The sequence below is a fragment of the Equus caballus genome, chromosome 27 (genome assembly GCF_041296265.1).
Source record: "Equus caballus isolate H_3958 breed thoroughbred chromosome 27, TB-T2T, whole genome shotgun sequence".
Lineage (NCBI taxonomy): Eukaryota > Metazoa > Chordata > Mammalia > Perissodactyla > Equidae > Equus > Equus caballus.
Window position 1 is genome coordinate 19,358,551 of NC_091710.1, and position 18,201 is coordinate 19,376,751.

At 47.7% G+C, this 18,201-nt stretch overlaps 1 protein-coding gene across 5 annotated transcripts in view; it reads right to left on the minus strand.

Moving 5' to 3' along the window:
- The window catches only part of PSD3 (pleckstrin and Sec7 domain containing 3), a 646,842-nt gene that overhangs the window by 511,474 nt on the left and 117,167 nt on the right, over positions 1-18,201 (minus strand). For 4 of the 5 annotated variants that reach the window (XM_070253277.1, XM_070253287.1, XM_070253276.1 and 1 more), the window contains exon 4: positions 7,613-8,487. In XM_070253277.1, coding sequence (XP_070109378.1) covers positions 7,613-8,368 — 756 coding nt within the window. In that variant the 5' untranslated portion in view covers positions 8,369-8,487. Of the gene's footprint in view, positions 1-7,612; positions 8,488-18,201 lie in introns of those variants that run through there. The other variant, XM_023630520.2, reaches the window with a different exon arrangement.

Consider the following 18,201-nt stretch of genomic DNA (forward strand, 5'->3'; position numbering starts at 1 on the left):
TAATTTCTGTGGAACATGTTAAAGGAAATTTCTTTCTTTCCTTCCTCCCTCCTTCCCTCTCTTCCTCCATTCCTTCCTCCCCTCTCCCTCCGCCTCTCCTTCCCTTCCTTCTCACAATGAGAACTGTGCAGCTGACCCTGTCTCTTAGCTTGGGCAGCTGGAAAGCACATAGCCGAATTTGACTTTCAAACACGCCAGCTCTGTAGGGCTTTACGGCCTGTCCTTTTGGGTTGTTCTCCTGATTTTGCCCTGATCTTTTCTTCACCTTGACCCTTATTTATATTTTCCTAGAACTGATTCTTTATTACTATTTACCTTTACCAGTATTTTTATTTATTATTTGTGCTATAGTTGTAGGGCACTTGGCGGACGCTTTGACTGTTACTTCTTCATGCAATCACACTGAGAGCTTAGTGAAGGGCAACCAAGCTCCTTGTAGATAAAATGGGATTTTTCAAATGGTGAAAGATTGTGAGTGCTCGAATAATGCCCTGGAGCTTTTTAGCCCATAATCTGCCAGACCTGGTAATTGAAAGGTTAGTACAAAATCACACATCCTGAGAACTGAAAGATAAATTCCAAAAAGTTAAAATTGACTACATATAATCACAGGAAAGATGCATAACACAAAGGGCAGCCAAAAAAGAGTCACAGCTGCTGATTACTTTAGGACGAAGGAAAGCGAACTTCTTAAAACGCAGCCCTGCAACAGCACAACAGTGTGACCACATGGAGTCACCATTCTTTCTTTCGTCCACCTTTTGTTTTCATTGATATGGCTCAGATCAAGGAATCAGTGTAACCAGTTCAAGGAAAGAGGCTGATCTTCACTTTTTCGTTGTTCTTGTTCTGACTTCTCAAACACTGGGTCAAGCCCCAGTGCGTTGCTATAAAGCTGAAGAGATTACATGCAGAATCCGAGATGGTCATCTGCTTACTGTAGAACCCCACTGTCACCTAAGGACTTATATTTGTATGAATCTCATAGCATTTTACAGTCTCTAAAAATCTCCAAGGAAAAAAAGGTCTTTGAAAGGGAAAAAGTATCGTATCATAACCAGTAGCGGATTCTGGAAGCAAACCTATACATAAACCATATCGGGCAATAAGTGGATTGTAATATATTGCTTAGTTCAGGGATGCTTCTTTAAAAGTCTCCCCAAAGGCTGTAAAAACTGGCTTCCCTAAAATCTGAGAGTGGTCACATAGGACATTTGTACAAAGCAATCACTTTATAAATTTTAGTTAAAACTCTCTGAAAGTGCTTTTGGTCATTTATCGGGTTGGCTGCCCTTATTTGCTCCCCTCCTCCCCATGTCCCATCAATTTCTAGGAAGCGTCCCTTTCCCAGATTTACATGGTTATAATCATCTTTGGGCTCTCAGCAGTAACATGTGAGCTGCACCCACCCCGCCCCCACCACAGCAGCTTGGGTGGGCACCTAACTTGCACTGGGCCAAGGAGCCTCCTCCTGGGGCTTAGGAAGCAGGCCTAAGGGATTCCTGTCTTAGTCTGGATTGTCTCTAAAGAGAGGAGATGTAAATCTGGAAGTTGTGGGTTGCCGTAATCCTCCCTGAGGAATAGGGAGTGGAGGAAGTAGATGTGTAGAGAGAGAAGAATGATTCAGAGAAGAGTGCAGAGAAGGGCAGAGGGCAACAGAGAGAAGAGATGAAAGGAGAGACCAGAACACTCTGGAGCCCTCATCCCAGTTGGCCCTGAGGCCCATCCAGACCTCTGCCCTTGGGTTCCACAAGACCTGACACTTGCAGACATGAGTTCTCCTTCTAACGAATCCCCCTCATTTGGGATTAAGTAGTCTTCAGGATTTCTATCACACATAACCAAGAATTCTAACTAAAGCTATAAGTGACAGAAGACTTCTGTTCAAGGCCATGAAACTTCAAAGTTAAACTGAGGCAATCTGTTGAAACTGTTTCAAACTAGCAGAGTAAGGACAAGTCTTGTCATCATTCTAGGTCTTAATTTCAGAGTGGAATTGATTTTCAATATTCCCTTTGCTGAATAATTGACTCCTGAAACTGAAAACACAGAACAACCCCTTTCAGCAAATGTATTTCCTTTTAATATGGGAGAATAACAAAATACAGCTCCTTCTTGAATAGTTATAAAAAACTCAATCTAGTCTTTTTGTCTTGACTAATGCTACTAATATTTTGTAAAAAAAATTAACACTCAGGATTAGAAAATTGGGTATATATTGGTGTAAAATGTTTTAAAATGTATTTTAGTTCCTATTTATCCTCTGGATCCTGGAGAGGCATCTAATTTTACCAATAAAGGAGTTTCCCAGCAATAGTGATAAATGGACTTTTAGAGATTTATCATTAAAAGCTGTAGTTTTGGCTGAGTTTTCACAAAGCCTCAAATGGATTGTCAAGAATTTAGATTCATGGAGCTAGAAGGGAGGAAAACCACAGTCTAATCTTCTCACAGAAAAAAAAATTAAGACCTAGGATGAAGAGACTTGCCCTGACTTAGCGAACTTGTATCAACGAAAGGGCTAGAACACCCACGTCCTGCCCCCACTCCAACTGTTTCTCTACATGTCACAGGGACATACAACTGTAAATGGTCCATGGGCTCTCTGCCTTCTTCTTCCGACGCTGAGGGGTATGTAGTTTCAGAAGGGTGGCACCTGCACAATGATCTGCAGGACTTGTGTGTGTGAATGTCAAAGGCAAGGGCAAGGAGAGAGCAAGAGTGAGAGAATGTTGTCATGGGAACGCTGAGGCAAATCACAAGATGAAAAAGAATTCAAACCCATTCTGCTCTCTCAGCCTGTATTTATTCAAGTAATAAATCAAGACATCTGTGTCAAAACCAATGTAGTGTAAAATAGACTAAAGATAAGCTTTTCAACCCAATCAATATTGTCTTCTAAATACCAACATCTTTTAAAGTACACCACTGCACATTTATCTATATTGCTACATGGGCATCTGTGCAAGCTCTCTCTTTGTTCTAGTTTCTCTTTAAAAATTCTAAATTGCTAACCAAGAAGGATTAATATAAAGACAGAATGATCTAGACTACCACTTTATATGAGCAGAACAGTTTCTAAATTTATGACAGGCTAGAAAAGTCAAAAAGGTCTGGGTAATTAAGCATTTACCCCAGATGAGAAAAATGACCTCTTCCTGGGGGTTAAGTATACCCGAGGGTCAGTACTCAATTCTAGAAGGGAATTTCATCAACTAGAATCTGGCCAGAGAAAGAAATATCAGTCATTAGGGGACAGAAAGCTTGCAATTCTGGTCCTAAAATTCTGTGATGGGATTTGTGTTCTTGCTCAAAGAAGGCATCGCCTCTGTGCTAGTCACGTATAGAACCATCTAGCTCCCCACCGAAATCCCAGATCCCCCCCGGGAGACGCAAGCCCACTGTACGTAGCTTCCCTGCAAGGACGTTGTTCAACAAAAGAATTAATCTTAGGGACAAGCTGAGGTAGATGAAATTAAATTGTTTTAATACTTTAATTTCATTTAACAGTTTCTTTCTCTTCCTGGATTCATGGATTCACACTTATCACAGGATGTCAGAACTGGAAAGACCTCAGAGAACAAATGAGATAACGCAGCCTTGTTCAATGAGCTGTCATCGCCACTTGGCTTGTTAGCAGAAGCAGAGCTTCATTTTCGCCTTCAGCGTCACAGCGCCACTGACTTCTACTCTAAATAAAAACCTTCTCTCAAAAATGTAATGTACTTTACAGACATGATTCAGACATTGGTTTTATTTTAAGGCAAAACAATCCAAGACACAGAGAGCTAAAACGATTTCCTCTGGTCTGCTGGACAGGGCCTGCCTATGAGAAAACAGACCTACACTGCGCTTCCATTCGCTGCCTCGAGGAGTAACGTGCCATCCTCGTCTCCCTCCCCCCAGGCCTCCGTGGACTCCTTGTCTTCTTGCTCATTCTTACCCTGTCTTCTAAACCCTGAACACTCCTAGAAGCTGGTGATGGAATCTCAAAAAGATGATTGTTTTTGAGGTGAGAGAGGAAGAGAAAAAAGAAGACCAAAGTGAAGAGGCAAATTTCTGGGAAATTTAAAGCTACAGGTGAAAGCTGTGGGGTTTGTAAAAAGGGCATTTGGGGGGAAATTTTAAAAATACATTCCTTATCAATTTTCTAATGTCATTTACATACCAAAAGTCATTGTTATTTCAAAACATAAAATATGTAAGAAACAAAGACGTAGTAAAAGAAAATTGGAATTTCCCAAAATGATTGTAGAGAAAGATTTTTCCCTCTCTCTTGAGTTGTCTGTTTTCTATGTCTCCACGTGGGCTTTGTATCTTTAGCCCCAAACTCAAGGCTCACATTGACAGTTCCTGGCCTTCCCAAAGACAGGCAGCAGAACGTGGGGTCCAAGAAATGGTCAGGGCAGCCTCTGGCCCCAGACCATGGCACACTCTCTGACTCACACTGATGTTACAGCCCTAAGCTGGCATTGCCTGGCGCTGGACTCCACATTCTCCAAACCCAGGCCTTTACTGCTTCTAGAAAGAAATGATTGTTCACACAGGGCTGGGTCACTAGACCTGATATTCCTGAGAGTCCTTCTCCCATCACCTCCACCAGAGAAAGTAGGAGTGCAGCGTAGACCTCTAGGTCCCAGGAAATGGCAGACTGCCTTCCAAGGACACTTCACCCTCCTGGAAGACAGTGAGAGAAGGCTGAAAGAACTGGCCTCAGAGTGGACGACTTGAGCTCTGTCCTGAGCTGCTGCATCCTACTGTTGGGTCCCAGCAAGGTGTTGACCATCCTCAAGCATGTGTGTCCTCATCTGTGAAGTGGGACAATATGAATGCATATGCCCACAGAGTTTCGAGGTTTCACTAGGAGGAAATAGTGCCTCGGAAGCCCCTGTAGGTCACAGAGTGCTATTGCTGGTTTACCAGAGCCCTGTCATAGTATAAATGAAGGACCAGCGACTTGATCTGCTGTACTTACTCCTCATGATAGATACTTGGAAGGGTGTAAGTCAACAATTTTCACCCTGGAGCCCATTTGTTTTGAAAATAAGAGAATAAATTTAGCCATTTGGAGCACTATGAAGAAGAGAGTTTACATGTAAGATACAGATTTTTCTGCTTGGAAAGTTGATACAAGGACCTCACTCCTACGACATAAATATAGGAATACATTTTGCTTCCATGTAACCAACATTTCACTTTAACAAATGCAATTGATCACATTTTTCATGAGTATATTAAGTGAAAGTTCCCATTATGGATAATCAAGGGCCTCGCCATTCATAGTTGACCAGAAGACCTTTTTAATCAGCCGTCTGCTGCTTTGCTGTGACTCACACAGCTAAGTTCCAAACAGTAAGAGGACTGGGAAATTCTCATACAGTAATCTATCAGATCCAGAGGACACCTGAATCTTCTCAAGGCTGGGCAGAGGGAAAACCTGTCTCTGCTGATTTTGCTCCTTTCTCTAACACCCAAGACCTGGCAGGGGTCCCTTGGTTAATATTTGCCATAAGGCATTTAAGACTTGCGGTTGTGAGGGCACTAATTTCTCAACTCCCTTCCTCCCCACGGCAGCAGGAATCACAGCATCCGACCAGCAAGCTGAAGGACAAGTTTTGCAGCCCTGCTTCCTCATCAGATCCTCAAGCCCCAGCCTACACTGACGTCTCTAACTCCACGGCTGCCCCGGTCCTCCCTGGCGTTCCGCTGATTCCGCCTCTCCTCTGCTCTCTCTTACGACAGGGCTCCTGAGGGTTCCTTTCACTGGCCCACCACTTCAGAACACAAATCTCCGCAGTGAGGCAGGTGGGGTCATCAGTGTTTCCCAGATGGGAAAACTGAGAGCTCGGGTGGCTTGCTCAAAGTTAGGACTTGAACCTGGGTTTCTAAGTTTTCAGTCAGGAATCTTTCATCCTTGCTCTAGATGGGGTAGATGTCTGGGGGCCCATTAGCTAAAGTGGCTGAATGAGGCTGACAGGGCAGAAATCTACCCAGCTGGACCAACTCGCAAAGCACCTCCCCCTAGAGAAACGGCCACAGCTCTGAGGCTTTGGCCCAGACCCCAAAGATGAGGGCAGGGGGATGGGAAAGACGGAGTTTTCAGGTCACCAAGACCAGCATTAAAGTACACAAACAACTACTGTGTGACCCCACACAGAGACCGGGCTCTGACACACGCACGGGTATGTCATTCCTCCTAAATCCCTGTAGGAAATGAGGGATAAGAGAGCTAGGGTGGAATGTCAACTATTTCTTAAGGAAGCAGTGAGCATCTCTTCTTCCAAGAGTTTCCCTCTGAAGAGAACTTGGGCTCATCCTTTTTCCCTGATTCTTAACCACGGCTCTGCAGGCTCCCTGCGAAGAGGAGAAAGGGAAGGAGGGTGGCATGGGGAAGCACGTGGGAGAGAGCCACAGAATCCAGAGGAAGCAGCCTCACTGCCAAGCCCACGGAAGGCCCCTGTTCCGTGGCTGTGCATTTCACCCATTTCTCCTGTGACTTCCCTGAGAGTCCCTTCCATGTCGGCCGTCCATCTACTCCAACGAGTCCCCCCTCCTCTATCTCATCCCGCCAACCTCAACACACACACTTCCTCACCCTCACCAGCACCGCCTATCTATGTGCAAAGTATAGCAAGATGTCCATTGATTGGGAAAGGCATAAATTTTAATTTTGTCCACCCATTTCGGGAGCAGTACACCTGAGCTGGGTGGAGAGGGCAGGCTGGGCTCAGGCATCAGAAGGATGAGGAAGTTGAGTTAGAGACGCAAAGAATAAGAAGCTAATAACAAAGAGTAGGCATGGCCATGATGGGAGGCAGAGCCCATGAGGGTGGGAAGAGACGCAGAAGACCACACAGGGTTCTCCTTTCTCCTCCTAATGGGACACGGAGGCTGGAGGCTGATGCCCAGGGCACACATCCACTTGCAGGAGAGGACAGGAGGTGGATGTGGGCCCCAGAAGGCCAAGCATGCATGGGTGTGGCTGAGCTCCAAGGCTGTTTCTTGTTCTGGAAACCTCCACCAAATTCAGTGAAGCCTCCCCAAGGTCTCCAGTGCCCATTCTGGAGAACAGGTTTTGCTTCTGCTGTTTTCTTTTTGGAAGAAAGAGCAAGATTTTTGCCTAGCCATCCCCCAATACCTTCACCTGGAATGGGGCATATGAGCCTCTATTTTTCAGGGTGGTGATGAGGACAGACAGGAAGTAAGGGAACTCTCAGCATCATGGCTGGCACACCAGAGGGCTCAGCAAATGTCTGTGTACCTCCTTGTCCTTCCCTCTGGTCTTTCCCCATAAAATATGCACTTCCTTGCCTGACTTTTCTTTTCCTATCTTTGGCAGAAATCTTGGGAAACAATTATTCATTCTTTCCTTCCAAACAAAATGCTCCTAGTGGCTGGGAAGGTGGCAGAGCACAGAGGAAAGGCAGGCCCAGGCCCCGGGGACTATGGCAGGTGGGTTCCCCTGCTACGGAGGTGTAGCCCATCCACAGAGGAGGGGAGACCCAGTGTGAGGACCTGGGAGCCCTGGGGGGCCCATCTGTCCCCTGTCTCCATCTCTCTTCTTGTGGGAGTAGCTGGGGTCTGGCGGACTCAGTCACACACACTTTCTTACCTTGTAAGGCAGGGCAGCGGGTGGGGCCAGGCAGCTCGTGCTGGTCTGAACGGGTGGACAGTATCTGCAGAGCCTCGCCCTCCTTGCCCTCACTGTGGTATCTGTGCCCTCTTCACAGCTCTTTGGGAGTACCTGGTAGATGGCAGCACCTCTCTTCACTTCTTCACTCCTGTCAGCAGCATGGGTCAGGGTGGCCTGTGGAACTGAGCATCCCAAAGCATCGCAAGACTGCGGGTCCACGCTCCACAGGTCCTGGGGGCCAGTCATGACCGGCCAGTGCTTCCAGCCCGTGGAGGGATTGTTGCTTCCATCGCTCATGACGGCAGCTGGGCGAGGAAGTCTGCATGACAGGGGCTGTAGCCGTCCAAGTGTCCCAGACGCAGGGGCCAGGGAACGCCTGCGACGTGGGGATGTGCCGACTCCACCCCTCCTTACTTCCAGATCCTGGTGTTTTTCCTCTCCCTCTGTCTCCTCCTTAAGAGCAGAGCAACTGAAAGCATCTAGTTTCACTGTCCCACGGCCCTCCTTCTGTAGGAGCGAGGGAGGAACAGCCAAGCCCTGTGTGTGCCTGAGGTCGTGGCCTGCCAAAAAGCCTGTCCTGGGACTTGGGAAAATGTGTCCCTCCTCCAGGCCCCCTGGGGCTGCTGTCCAGGCTGCAGTGGCTGGAGACAGGGCGGGGAGAGCTCGAGGCGGGGCCCCTAGCTGGATGAAGAGGAAGGAAGTTTTCATTTGCTGTTGCTCAGGCCGTTCAGCCATTTCCTGCGATGGGGCAGGGCTGGTCCTTGCTGGGGTCAAGCTTCGATCTCAGTGCCCAGGGATGCAAACGCTAGCAGCTGTGGGCAGACGTGACTTGGCCCCATGGATCCACTGGCAGCCTGAGGAAGCAAATGACACACCTTCAGCGCCCAGGGGGAATCTTCAAGGAGCAGAGGTCAGGGGATGGTCTTGGTTGTGGGACTGGACTCTGCACTCACTCCACAGAATCACAGAAACAGACAGACTGGTGGAGAACATTCCAGGAGCGAGGGGTGGGAGAGGATGGTCAAGACCTGCCTGTCTCAGCCTGGTGTGTCTGATGGAATTCCTTTTTAACTGTCCTCCTCCCCATATTTGAAAGGAAAACACTGAGTTACTCATTTCATTGTTTAACCCTGAAGTCTGTCTTAGCTCCACCTGTTAATTGGTGTTTGCCCTGAGACACTAAGTGATTTCTGTGAAGCCTGCAGTGCACTTCACAGTGGAATCTCAATCCACCTTGAGAACACACTGAGAACATGCTGAGAACACACTGAGTACACGCTGAGAACACGCTGATTACACACAGAGAGTACAGTGATTACACACAAGAACACACTGAGTACACACTGAGTCCACACTGAGTACATGCGGAGAACACTCTGATTACATGCTGAGAACACCCTGAGTACACGCTGAGAGCACACTGAGTACACGCTGAGAACACCCTGAGCACACGCTGAGAACACACTGAGTACACCCTGAGAACACGCTGAGAACACACTGAGTACACACTGAGTACACCCTGAGAGCACACTGATTACATGCTGAGAACACCCTGAGTATACACTGAGAACACGCTGAGTACACGCTGAGTACACCCTGTGTACACGCTGAGTACAGCCTGAGAACACACTGATTACATGCTGAGAATACCCTGCATACACACTGAGTACACCCTGATTACATGCTGAGTACACCCTGAGAACACGCTGAGAACACCCTGAGCACGCCCTGAGAGCAAACTGATTACATGCTGAGAACACCCTGAGTACACGCTGAGAACACACTGAGTACATGCTGAATACACCCTGAGAGCACATTGATTACACGCTGAGAACACCCTGAGTACACGCTGAGAACACACTGAGTACACACTGAGAACATGCTGAGAACACACTGAGTACACACTGAGTACACCCTGAGAGCACACTGATTACACGCTGAGAACACCCTGAGTACACACTGAGTACACCCTGAGAATACGCTGAGTACACGCTGAGTACACCCTGAGAACACCCTGAGTACACGCTGAGTACACTCTGATTACGTGCTGAGTACACCCTGAGAACACGCTGAGAACACCCTGAGTACACCCTGAGAGCAAACTGATTACATGCTGAGAACACCCTGAGTACACGCTGAGAACACACTGAGTACATGCTGAATACACCCTGAGAGCACATTGATTACACGCTGAGAACACCCTGAGTACATGCTGAGTGCACCCTGAGAGCACACTGATTACATGCTGAGAACACCCTGAATACACGCTGAGTACACGCTGAGTACATCCTGAGAACACACTGATTACACGCTGAGAGCACACTGATTACATACTGATAACACCCTGAGTACACGCTGAGTAGACACTGAGTACACTCTGAGAACACACTGAGTACACCCTGAGTACACGCTGAGTACACCCTGAGAACACACAGTCGTCTAGGGGCGTGGCGGCGGGGAGACCTGCTCCCAGAGGCCGCAGCCAGAAACCGGGCCTTGTTGGCTTAGTCTCTGGTGGCCCCGACTGGCTCCTCAGGGAGGCCGTCCTCACGGTGTTGCGAGGTTGCTGGAAGCAGCCTTCAAAAGCTCGACTGCATGAGCAGGAATTGCTTCTAAGTGCACATTTCATAAATAATCAGAGGACAGGGGCCCATTTCTAAGGAACAGGGGAGAGGCTGTAGTTTTAGCCGCTGCCCCCGTGGGCCACGCACTTCCCGTTAGTTAGCCAGTTTAGTCCCCAGAGTCGCAGCAGAAAGGCCGAGCTGGCGCGGGCCTGGCGCGACCCCGAGTAGGGCTCTGGAGCACCCCTCAGGCCGCCCCGGGGTTCCTCCCTGCCGGTGCCTCATCTGCCGAGACCCCAAGTCCGACGAGTCTTTGCCTGTGGCCGCCTGTGTCTGCAACACAAAGATCACCTCCACGGCCGGTGTTTGGCCCGTACCTGCCCTGCTTTTCCAGACTTTTCTCCTACTGCTCCTGTGTGCTCCCCTCAGGCAGGATGTGCTCCCCCTCAGGATGTGCTCCCGTCAGGCAGGATGTGCTCCCCTCAGAATGTGCTCCCCCTCAAGATGTGCTCCCCTCAGGCAGGATGTGCTCCCCCTCAGGATGTGCTCCCCCTCACACAGGATGTGCTCCCCTCAGGCAGGATATGTTCCCCCTAAGGATGTGCTCCCCCTCAGGATGTTCTCCCCTCAGGCAGGATGTGCTCCCCCTCACACAGGATGTGCTCCCCTCAGGATGTGCTCCCCTCAGGCAGGATGTGCTCCCCCTCACACAGGATGTGCTCCCCTCAGGCAGGATGTGTTCCCCCTAAGGATGTGCTCCCCCTCAGGATGTGCTCCCCTCAGGCAGGATGTGCTCTTCCTCAGGATGTGCTCCCCCTCACACAGGATGTGCTCCCCTCAGGCAGGATGTGTTCCCCCTAAGGATGTGCTCCCCTCAGGCAGGATGTGCTCCCCCTCAGGATGTGCTCCCCCTAAGGATGTGCTCTCCTCAGGCAGGATGTGCTCCCCAGGTCCACCATGCAAAGCCTCTGCTCACACCCTTCCTCAAGCCCTTGCCCTTCTCTGTCTCCTGCCATTTGGGATGCTGTCTAGATTCCATCTTCTCTCTGACATCTTTGCCAGACATTCTGGCCATCAGTAATCCTCCTCTTTCTAGCACTTTCTGCCAATAACACTTATTCTGATGCCAATCACATATTGTTCCCTATGGTGAAAGTAAGAAAGAAAAGACAGGAAAGAAAGAAGGAAGTTTTCATAAGACTTTAGAAAATTTCTTTTTTCTAACTCCTGACAGTCTCAAAAGCCATCCAAAATATTTTAATGTTGCAATGCTTCTCCAATAAGCAAAACATCTGGCTCAGTTGTAAACTCAGATGAGAACTATGTATTGGTAATTTTTTATATTTACCAGACAATGAAATTCACTGAAACACTATCAAAATATGATTAATTCAACAGTGAGTTTGGAAAGCTGTGTTTCATATACCCACTTGCACCATAAGGCACTGTTTAAATAGACGTGAAGGAGGTTTCATCAGGCCTTAATAAAAACAACCATTCAACACGTATTGACTGCGCCCCCACTTTTCACCCTGCAGTAGCATTATCCTCCAGTAATGCATGAAGACACCAAGGGAAAACAGAGCGATCCTCAGTCCTTCCTGGAGAGTTTGATCTTTTGTTCTATTCTCTAATTCCTATGAGGGCAAAATGATCCGGAAGTCAAGAACCAGTCACCTGGATCAGTGTTAAACATATTTTCTACCCCAAGAAAGGCACGATGAAGAGAGAGGCCTAGAATCTAGCAAGGCTAGGTGATATGTGGGACCCTTCCTTGGCCAAAGTGGATCCCCTGCTTTGGTTTCAGGACTTCCGGGCTTCTGCTATACTTTTAAACGAGTGCCTCAGGCTGAAGGAATGCCACCCACTGGAAGCAGGCCCCGGCTTGGGTTTGGAGAAAAGTGATGAAAAGAAAAGAGCCTTAGGCCAGACTGCAATTCTCGCCCCACACCTTACCAGTAGCACAGATGTGAAAATTCAACTTCCGTATGGAAACTATAAAAACACCCGCCCCAACTCATTGTTGCTGAACAATCACCATGTTAGGGCTATAAAGAGAATCTGGATCCCGATGCTTTCTTTTAAGATAAGACAACTCAAAAAAAAAAGCGGTGGCCCAGGGTTCGGATCCTGGGCGCGGACATGGCACCGCTCGTCAGGCCATGTTGAGGCGGCATCCCACATCCCACAACTAGAGGGACCTGCAACCAAGATATACAACTGTGTACGGGGAGGTTTGGGGAGATAAAACAGAAAAAAAAAAGACAACTCAATTGAACAACTGGTGTGTCTAAATCAGTGGCAATATGTCATTGCCATGAAGTGACATATGTTCATGCGACACAAGTTCACTATCTCAACAAATGTTGGTGAGCATCTCCTACACGCCAGACACTATAAGTCCCATGTTACAGGGACTACAGAGGTGAGCGTGCACCACGCAGCGCCCAGAAGCAGCTGAGATCCAGAGGGGCAATAACTACATGGATAACTCTGAATCCAGACACAAGCGAGTAAATGTCCTTAGAGGCAATGAAGCCAAAGTGTCACAGTGCTCAGAAGAGGGGACATCATATCAGATTAGGAAGAGTCAATAGACTGCCATTATGGACTGAAAGTTTGTGTCCCCCAAGATTCGCATGTTGAAACCTAGTCCCAATATGATGGTATTTGGAGGTGGGGCCTCTAGGAGGTAATCATGTCATGAAGGTGGAGCCCCTTTGGTGGGATTAATGTCCTTTTAAGAAGAGGTCAGAGGGCAGTTCACTCTCTTTCCGCCATGTGAGGACACACCAAGAAGGGAGCAGTTTGCAGCCAGGAAGAGGCCCTCATCAGACAGCAGATTGGCCGGCTTGATCTTGTATTTCCCAGCCTCTAGAACTGGGGGAAATAAGTTTCTGCTGTTGACAAGCCACCGAGTTTATGGTGTTTTGTGATAGCAGCCCAAGGTAAGACAGAAATTGGTACCAAGAAATGAGTGCTGCTATAACAAATATTTAAATACTTATATTTAAAATATTTAAAATGTGGAAATATTTGCTTTCAAATATTTAACTTTTAAACAGTTAAAAATGTGGAAGCAACTTTGAAACTGGGTAATTGGTAGAGGCTGGAAGAGTTTTGGGTGTATGTTAGAAGAAGCTGAGATTATCATAAAGAGACTTTTATAGGCAATTCTGGTGAGAGCTCAGACAGAAAACGAGAGCTGCAAAGAAAGCTCCCACCTTCTTAGAGAAGACAGAAATAATCATATGTGGAATGTTGGTAAAACTATGGATGGTAAACACCATTCTGATGAGGTCTCAGGTGGGCATAAGGAACATGTTTTTGGATAACTGAGAACAGACAATTCTTGTTAGAAAGCAGCAAAGAACTTGGCTGAATTGTATCTGTGTTCTAGCATTTTGTGGAAGGTAGAACTTGCCAGTGATGAAACTGGATATTTAGCTGAGATTTCTAAACAAGGTGTTGAAGGATGAGAGCTGTGGTCCCTTCCAACTTCTCATACAGTCACGCGCTGCACAATGACGATTCCGTCAACGACCGACCGCATATATGACGGTGGTCCCATAAGATTAATATTACATGACCCAGGTGTGAAGGTTTGTGTAAGTGCTGCAGGGCAGGAAGAAGGTTTCCTCTACCCTTCTAGGTTTTTCTTGCCCGTCTAAGAATTAATTTGACATGAGACAGATTAATAGGAGAAAAACAAACAAGTTTAATGACATATATAGACGGGAGAAACCCAGGAAAATCAAGTAACTTGCCAAAATGGCTGAAGCCTCATCTTAAATACCGTTCTCAGCTAAGGAAACAAGAAGATGTTGGGGATGGGGAGAGTCAGGGACTTCAAGGTAAGGAAGGCAATTCACAGGTAGGTGAATAGGAGCAAATGTTCAGAAATTGCGTTTGTTCGGCCACAGAAACAGAAGAACACAGAAGGGAGCCCCCAAACCAGGCTTTGCCAGATTCCTTCCTGGCCACCACCTAGTTCATGTTAAGCTAAGGCGATAGTTCGCTTCCTGAGACAAGTTTTTTAATCTGAATTCTTTTAGGCAGTAAAGGGGGAGGTAATAAGAAAAACTTGCCAAGTCTTTTGTTTCTTAAAAATGATCAGCTTAAAATGAGTTCCATGTTAAAGAGACACATTTTGGGCTGGCAAATTTTGTTCCCTTTCAGTATACTCCGTGATGTTTGAACAACGACCAAATTGCCTCACGACACATTTCACAGAATGTATCCCCGTCATTAAGTGACGCATGACTGGAGCAAAATGTGAGAAGGGAGAAATGGTTTGAAGATGGAATTATTAAGCAAAAAGAAATTGCAACTTAAAAATGTGGAAAATTCTCATACTGCAAAGAATGAGAAAGCGTGTTTGAAAGAGAACACTTAGGGTGTGGCCAAGTGACCCAAGTGACCCAATTGACCACGCGATCAGGAGACTAGCACAGGTATGAACCACTACGTAAGAAGCACCGTGAAGATCTGACTTTTGAAGATCAAGCTGAGGGGAGAGTAGGGGAGAGGGGGCAACTTAGCAGAGGTTCACTCACTTAGGGAGGCGTCTCTGCAACAGGAGCTTTCACAGCACGTCACAGTGCGTCCTTACAGAGGTGTCTGCTCACTTAACTGTTTGAAGCCTGCTTCCTCCAACACCACGGCAGGTGCCATGTGGTCCCAGCACAGAGCGTGGCACACAGTAGGTGCTAAACAAATATTTGTTAAATTAAAAAATGGTGTATAACTAGACAAGTTCTTCTCTTTAATAAGCTTGTAATCCAAAGAGGAAGACAAAAAAAAACATGCAGCTTTAATACAAGAAGGTAATAAATATTGACTAGAGCTACGAGGAGAGGTTCGGTCCGACGGAGTTGTCAGGGACAGCTCATGGAAGAAGCGCCGTTTGAGGTGGGCCTCATGGGTCAGCATTTTCAACCAGTAAGGACTGGGGAGCACATCTGAGGCTGAGGAAACTAGAGGAAAGGCTCAGAAGTGGGGAACAATCTAGCAAGTTTAGGGCATGGTATGCGGCTCGGAGTGATGGAGCGCCTGCAGAGTGAGTGGGGTTTACAGTGGGGAATGAGGCTGGAAGCCTCAGTTCCAGACCATGAAAGACCTTGGAAACCAAGTTAAGGTCTCCCCTAAGGCTTTTGAGGAGGAGCTGACCTTGAGTCTGTGAAAGAGAGTGTGTTAGTGTACTCAGTTCAGTCTTTCTGCCCAGCGAGCCTTCCTCGGGTACCTGACCAAAGCTGCTTCTGCACACTGTGGTGGGGATGAGGGAAGAGGCTGATGATGGCTATGAGCCCAGCACACACCATGCACTTCACAGAATGCATTTCCTTGGATCCCACCGTACCTACTGGCACCCCAGCTTCAGGTAAGTAAACAGAGGCCCTGAGGGGAACTGGGCCGAGCCGTAAGTGGTGGGGTCGGCCAGACTTCAGGGCCCTTCTCACAGCATTCAAGCTGTGTTCCCATCAGGAAGCAAAGAGAAACACGGCCTGTGACACAGGGCATCCTTTCTGCTGGGACAAGAACAGAGCCAGCACGGCGTGCTCAGGCGAGGTGGGCACGTGGGCGTGCCGAGCTGGCAGATACAGACACAGGCGTGTGGATCCACTGCCCCTTTTCCTGGCAGACCAGGCAGCAGCCACAACCTCGACTGGATATGAGTGATGTGCTTCTCACACACGCTCCCTGCCTTTCCGAAGGAAACCCTGCCATAGCAGAAGAAAGGCCTTCTTAATCTGGAAAGGCCACATCAAGTAAAAGAAGAGTGAAGGGTGGAGGGCAGAAAGCAGCACTTAAAAGGACAACTGTTTGGAAGCAGAATGCTTTTCATGAGTTCTGTGCAGCTGTTTAAATAATGGAAAACGACTGTTTCTTCCTTTTAGCACACCTGCGCATTAGGACCTCTTTTGCAACTTAGCATCGCTTATCTCCCCCATGGTAGTCAGGATGGCTTTACAACTGGGAGAGGAAATGGTCCTTCCAGATGATGCAACTTGAAAGATGCCAGGAGACCTACGTGACCTAAAAGAGATGTTCATCACAGTGACGCTGACTCAGAAGTTCTCCCCTATAGACAGATTTCTCTGGGTCGATCGTTGCCTGGGCGTGAGGGGGGATTTTCCTTTAAAATACCAGTTACTCTGAGAGGAGCAAGCCCACCACACTCCTAACATCTTGGTGTAAGTGGCTTTCCTAGGCTGCTTCCTTACCGACGGTCCCGGAGATGGAGATGGGGAGGGTGGAGGAGGAGAGAGGGCGCCATAGGCAGGCAGGCGCGGGCCTTACCCCCACGCAGCGTCCCAAGGGAGCTCACACAAGGCAGGGCGGGGGAAGCCAAAGAAGGTAAAGTCCACACCGCACGGGCTTGCTGGGCTCAGTGTTTACAATCAGAGCTGGAGGATTTTCCTTTAGCCACTTTCTACTTTTAAAATATAGTAAATGATGTAAAAAAAATTTGAGACTAGTTTCATCCTTTCCAGCTCCTAGTTATTACAAGTATTTGCTTCTCAAAGAAATATACTAGCATGTGTGCATACACGTGACTCTCCTTTTTGTTTGTTTTGCATTTGGCAATAGGAAAAAGACAGTTAACACTCTTTAAAAAACCCAGCCAAGCAGAAAATTGAGAACAGCAGCAGCTGTGAGAAGAGACGTGTGCACAGGGTACAAATGAGATTTCTGCCCCCTAGACTCTCCGTCCTTCTCAGTCACCAGAGGCCCATAGAGAGGCAGATGCTACGGTGCTGGCAGTGATGATGTTAGAGAGAGCCGGAGGGAGAAGCAGCTAGATAAACTGCTCTGGAAGAAGCTCCTCAAACGCTTTGAGTCTTTCTGCTCCCAGCGAGACCCGTGCCCACTGGATGGGCTCTGAAGTGAGAACACCCTGCCCCTCCGCTTCCTGACACGTGATCTTGGGCAAGTCACCTGGGCCTTCTGATCCTGACTTTCTCACCTATAAAGAGATGATAAGAATAACGTGTCCCTTGCAGAATAGAAGCAAGGACTAAGTGACATAATATGTAAGAAAGCAATTTCTAGAATGGATGTTGCTACGTATAGGTGAGTTATGTGGGTTATTTCCACTCCAGGTTACAAAACATCCCTGACAAGCCAGTCCTGCTGGATGATTCCAACACAGATGGTGCAAGATGAATAGGACTTAGCCAGACAAAGAGAAGGGAGAGCATGTGTGAGCGGAGTATTGGTGTTTTCAATGAGCAAAATGCACACAAAGAAACCATGAGGCATGCGGTTTGCAGGGCAGGCTGGGACGTGCAGACTGGGGCGTGCAGACTGGGGCGTGCAGACGCGGGCGGGGCGGGGAGACAGGGGTGGGGAGAGATGACCCCAGGTGGTTTGGCTCACTAGTACAAACATCAGGTCTGAGGCAGGCAGTGGCGGGAGCTTGATCCTACAGGGCGTTACATGCCTTGTTAGGGAGCGAGGATTTTATACCCTAGAACAATGCTTTGTCTAGCGTGTTCAGTGAAATTTTAACAAACATGTATTTTTAAAAGTTTCTATAGTCATGCAAGTTCAGGATTAGTTAATCCTGTTTCTTTACATAGGCCTTCTCAGAGCCTTTAATAAGCACCATGAATCTTCAATAAGGGAATGTACTCTGCAATATTTCTTCACATTTGACCACAGGACCTTTTTCTGACCCCTCCTCTCTCTCCAACTCCCACTGCTCGAGAATTTCCATCTTCCAGCTCCATGCATTGGGAAATGCTGCCACCGCACAGAGCCATTTGTCTGGTTAACTACATGTCTGTGCTTGTAACATTACTGTGGCTTTGCCAGCTTTTTCCGATCTCCGTCTGCACACCAAGACACCCCTCGAAACCTCTTCACATGGGCCCTCCTTCTTCCCCCAGCGGATGAACTCACTTCCAACTCTACAGAAAGGATGGAAGCCGAGCTGGAGGCCGGCCCTCTGCTCCCCTCTTTAACATATCTGGGTCTACAGACTCTGCACTGGCTAGTCTTAGA